The 6,063-nt window shown below is 32.8% G+C and overlaps 1 protein-coding gene across 1 annotated transcript; it reads right to left on the reverse strand.

The window, feature by feature from the left end:
• Nucleotides 1–2,174: 2,174 nt before the first annotated feature.
• On the reverse strand, nucleotides 2,175–4,025 carry LOTGIDRAFT_169257 (hypothetical protein; the record flags this gene model as incomplete). Its single annotated transcript, XM_009067570.1, has 1 exon — nucleotides 2,175–4,025. The coding sequence occupies one exon, from the start codon at nucleotides 4,023–4,025 to the stop codon at nucleotides 2,175–2,177; it is 1,851 nt and encodes a 616-aa protein (XP_009065818.1).
• Nucleotides 4,026–6,063: the final 2,038 nt, after the last annotated feature.

Raw genomic sequence — 6,063 nt, forward strand, 5'->3', positions numbered from 1 at the left:
GTTAATATTTATAATGAAGAGATCATGGACAAGTTCGAATTTGGCTATCTTTCGATGAATGGTTTTTGAGTTATTGCCCTTGATTTATGAAAAACGCGTCAGAATTTGGTTGTGAACACTATAGAGACTACAGTTTTCATCCAATTTAAATGAAATTTGGTGTGAATATTTATAATGATGAGATATTGGACAAGTTCGAATTTGGCTATCTTTCGATGAACGGTTTTTGAGTTATTGCCCTAGACTTATGAAAAACGCGTCAAAATTTGGTTGTGAACACTATAGTGACTACAGTTTTCATCCAATTTAAATGAAATTTGGTGTCAATATTTATAATGAAGAGATCTTGGACAAGTTTGAATTTGGCTATCTTTCGATGAATGGTTTTTGAGTTATTGCCCTTGATTTATGAAAAACACGTCAAAATTTGTTTGTGAACTCGATAGAGACTACAGTTTTCATCCAATTTAAATGAAATTTGGTGTTAATATTTATAATGAAGAGATCTTGGACAAGTTCGAATTTGGCTATCTTTCGATGAATGCTTTTTGAGTTATTGCCCTTGATTTATGAAACACGCGTCAAAGTTTGTTTGTGAACACAATAGAGAGTACAGTTTTCATCCGATTTAAATAAAATTTGGTTTGATCAGATTGAATTTGACAAGTTTTCATCATCGGATTTGAGTTATTGTCCAAAAATCATCAAAATTTGTTGGCGATAGAGGTGACAATTTATGTCAGAATTTTATCAAATAATGTGTCTTTGTTTAAATCAACAATATCTTGCACAAATTAGATTTTTGGTATGATTTGACACAGATAGGTGACTGCCCTTGATATACTGAAAATGTATGAGGAAAGTGGGCGTATCTTGTTTGGCAATCACTTGTTAAAACAATAAGACAGAGTTGTAATTATTAAAGTTAAAGAGACAGTCTGATGTTTTAATAGTAGGTTGGAAAATTTAGAGGCTCAAGTCATCGAGAACTGTTATAGACCATAACCTAGAAATGTATCCCTTACTTTATCTGGAAGTCACGAAATTTTTTTTTTTTTTGGTTGGTGATGAAAAACTATGTAGGGATTTAAAATAAACGCCAAATTGTAGAGAAATTGTTGTCCTACTTAGTCATGAAGCTTCAACTAGTATTATATTCTCTTTATAAGGCCCCAAAGCAAAAACTAGTTTAAATACTTACTTAACAATTTTGTACACTCCGTTTTGGATTGAATTAAAAAAAAATTGAAATTGATCAAGAAAATCCATAGTTTAGAAATATTTTCACTTGTAAAATAAAAATTAAACTTCCCCTTAAAAAAAATATATCAACTGTATCAAAGGAATAATCACGAAGTTTTAAACTGATGTCTTCTGTTCCTAACAACTTATTAAGTAATATCATATGATAAGCAAATATATCATCTGTCTGTTGGTTAAATCGTTATTTTCAAAAGTTTTGATAAACGGTTTAAAAACTACCAAAGAAATATGAATAATATGAATCAATATATTTAACGCTATTTTAATAGTTATTATTTAACAAGGTATATTATTCAGTGTTTATTTTGTGTTTAATCTAATGAGTTTAATTGGCAGGTAGCCGATAGATAACCCTGAATTTAAGACGCTTTCTAAATTTTGTATGTGTATTGAGACACTGATAGTATCAATTTGTACCATTCTTGGGTTCCTTCAATTCCACTAAAACTAAGTATTTGATGGCGTCACTTATCGCGAAGGGCCTAACGTGGTAAAGCTTATTTTGCAATTAGTGACGTCATCATCGAGTATCTAAGAGCGTTAGGCCTAACCCCCAAGAAATAAAAAAACAGACTTCATTTGTCGCATTCTGACACTAATTTAGGGTCCCGTCCTTGTACCCCCACTAGAGCCGCCACTGTACCAGAGGAGATTTTCTGGCGACCACACTGAGAGCATTATCGCTTGGCATGTCGAGCTCTAGTGCAATTCATCTAACACAGAATGAAAAGGCACAGCTTTGACATCATTCGTTTTTAGTCTTAGACTAGGAATACTAATACTTTAATAAAATAAATTTTGATATACTATTCACAATGTTCAATGTACAAAATAAAAGCTTCGATAAGCACGAGCCTTGGGTGGAATCATCTATAAAAGTTACATACCTTGCTCTCAAGAGCAAGAAGAATTTATTTGTTGAAAGTATTGGTCCTTAATTCATATATTTTAACATATAGATATTCAGCAAATAGTCCTAATATAGCGAATACCACACCAATAGGTACAATATAAAACACCCCCAACAGATTACCAATACCAATAGTCTGGTCTTTCTGTTTACTTATTAACTGATTGTTCCATTCACAACTATGTTTTCTGAGATCTGCTTTGAACAACATATTAAGCAAGCCGTTGTCGGAAAAACGGGATACAGTCTGCTCCATGTCCCGTATGAGTGGCGACTGAAGGGGAACATAAAAGCTGACTTGAACAGATAAACCAATCCTCATGGTGGAAAAACAGTCATCTTTATTATCGATACTTCTGAGGCCATCTGCAAACACGAAGGCATACTTTTCAGTCTTCTTCACCCTTTCATACTGACGAGTTATATTTGTATCCAGACTAAAAAGCTGCGTCGTGTTAGACTTCTGAATTTTGTGCCACAATAGTTTAATTGTCTCATCTGAAGAATTTTTGAACATGTCAATAACACCAGTGTCTCCTGGAATACCAATCTTCCAGTCAGGTAGCTCAACAAGCTGCTGTAAACTACTGAATGGTTCTATTTCTGGTTCGAACACCAAAGACGATATCAGATAAGCCGAATAAGACGACGCGATCACTACACAGAATAACCACCAAGAGGCTAATAATATTCTTCCAGTGTCCGTTTTTGGTTGTAAATGACCACCTTCCTGGAAAAGGGAACCAAAAAGTCCAAATGGAATTTCCTTCAGGTTTTTTGAAACTTTTGTTGACTTTCGAAAGCTACGCATAGCGATGTATTCTACCAGGGTGTACACACAAGTAATTATAATATATGCGATTATTATAATGTAGTATACGTTGTATTCAAAGGGTCTTAAAATTCCAATCCAACCGGTTTTCTTGTCCTCTTTTATCTTCCTGTATAACACTACCACAGCGTCGTACTTCATAGGAGGGTTAATAAAATGCATCAAGCGAGATCTCTCCTGGGTTAAAATATATTCGCCATATAAAACATCGATTTCTCGCCGGATTGTCTTCTGAATCAAATATTTGTAGTCATCACTTTCATACTCAATGTAAGTGAAATTCAAAGTATGAGCTAACTGAACCAATAAGTCCATCATCCAACCGACATACTTTATGGAGCCGTTATTCATAATATGACTTCTTATATAGAAATATGGAACCATGCCCAATATCAAATTCCTTCCATTGTATCCATACTTGATATTCGGAAAGAGATCATCTTTAATTCTCAGTTTATCTGGTCTCACGTTGACAAAGTTCGGCCCAGTTGGTGTTTTAACCAGCGTTTTAACTTCAACACACCCACCTTGCAATGGAACGACAAGAACGACGTGGCATAAATCTAAAAGAACTTGTTTTAACTCAGAGACAAAAGAAGAGGAAACAATTAAAATCCATTGAGATTTAGATCTGAAATCTGTTGTTTTATTCGAATTCAAGTCATAATTATTTACACTTCTTATGAATTCCAAAGATTTTGAATGGTTCACTCCAGCTAAGTACACAAAATGAATATCAGGAAAATCTGATGCATGAATTTTCATCAAAGTTTGTTCCAATCTTGATGCAGATATCTCACCAAGGTTTATCAAATTCCTTTGAGCCTCTGTATCATCCAAATACTTTAAAATCTCATCTATAAATTTGTTATGAATTTTATCATCGTAAAATAAATTCAATTTTCTCCATTTCAACATATCAATCATTGTTATCAACGTTTTTACAGCGTTTTTTCTAGAAGTTGTTCCAAGAATCATCGTCAGAGTTAACAGCAAGACTCCTCTCTTGACCACCTTCATAATGATAATGATGGTAGTTCCATACGCAGTAGTAGATATATGATGTTGGCATTTGAAAAGGGTATCTCAAGTGGAACAGAAGCCTACTGTTGATTTACAAGCAATTTAAATTCTAATTAAACACAAAGTGCAAACTAATAACACAATACACCTTGTTAGATATAATCATTTAGGATAATGGTTGGAATCAATGAATAGCATCAGATAAGAGCATTTAATTGGTAATTAAACAAATGGAATGGAATAGAATTTAACGTTCTTCAATATGAACGAGTACAGTCTGTAGTACATGGGCCCTCGGTCTGTATGGCTAAACATTTTTCCCTGACAACCCAACATGGTCTTACGTACTAAACCTGATCATAACGATACGTTTAGTTTAACAGTGGTTATAGCTACGTCTTGGGAGATCATAACGATATTACGATAACTGACAAGGGGGAATCGGGTTAAGACGGAATCGAACCTCCAAATATTGTTAGAACAGGTAGTAGGCTATGGATCAGACACACATGACAGAAACGCTGCGAAAACGTTAGAATGCAATAACTCTCGGTATGAGGTCGACTATATTTAGGTTTGCAGTTTTTTAGGGACTTTTTATCTACTTTTCCTCACAATTTTCAGTCGCTGTAAGATCGCAAATGGTCACAGTCTGGTGAGACAAGCTATTTAGAAGTGGATAAATGTCATTTTAAATGATAAGGCAGTCGACCACATTGACAAAGTCAATACGCATTTATTACAACGGCTCCATTATACTATGCTAAATCTGGAAAATTAATGATTGCCCAGTGGCATTTAAAGATAACGTATATAAACCAAGTACTAACGATCCGAACCGTAAAACGAAACACGAAATATAAACAACATACATGTACTGACAAAACATTGATAGCAACTAATGAACTTTTCACACTAGGAAGTATCATACGTGTGTACGTATTTCATAATGAAAAGTGGTATCAGGTGTCTAGAAGAGTAAGCATTTTTACATTTTAAATATGTTTACCCTTCAACAACTATCTTTTGGTGTACCTATACTTATTAGCCCCTAAAGAGCGATATTACAAATTTTATCATCAATACTTGTAAACGAAAAACAAATTGTTCGATTTGAAAATAATGATAAACGACAAAGTGACTGTTCAAAGCAGCTCATGAAATCTGAAATTCAACCAATGAATTTTGATAATATGAAAGAAGCCCTTTGTTATTTTGATTATTGGTGTATCATTGTCATTTTCAATGATCTTATTAGAAATCTGTACGCATAAATATCTTAAAACATGTAGATAGAAGTAAGAACATTTCACGAACTTTCGGAATCGTTTTAAGTACTCAAGACATTTTTATAACAATAAGACAGAGTTGTAATAATTAAAGTTAAAGAGACAGTCTGATGTTTTAATAGTAGGTTGGAAAATTTAGAGGCTCAAGTCATCGAGAACTGTTATAGACCATAACCTAGAAATGTATCCCTTACTTTATCTGGAAGTCACGAAATTTTTTTTTTTTTTTGGTTGGTGATGAAAAACTATGTAGGGATTTAAAATAAACGCCAAATTGTAGAGAAATTGTTGTCCTACTTAGTCATGAAGCTTCAACTAGTAGTATATTCTCTTTATAAGGCCCCAAAGCAAAAACTAGTTTAAATACTTACTTAACAATTTTGTACACTCCGTTTTGGATTGAATTAAAAAAAAATTGAAATTGATCAAGAAAATCCATAGTTTAGAAATATTTTCACTTGTAAAATAAAAATTAAACTTCCCCTTAAAAAAAATATATCAACTGTATCAAAGGAATAATCACGAAGTTTTAAACTGATGTCTTCTGTTCCTAACAACTTATTAAGTAATATCATATGATAAGCAAATATATCATCTGTCTGTTGGTTAAATCGTTATTTTCAAAAGTTTTGATAAACGGTTTAAAAACTACCAAAGAAATATGAATAATATGAATCAATATATTTAACGCTATTTTAATAGTTATTATTTAACAAGGTATATTATTCAGTGTTTATTTTGTGTTT

Source organism: Lottia gigantea, assembly GCF_000327385.1.
Source record: "Lottia gigantea unplaced genomic scaffold LOTGIsca_83, whole genome shotgun sequence".
Lineage (NCBI taxonomy): Eukaryota > Metazoa > Mollusca > Gastropoda > Lottiidae > Lottia > Lottia gigantea.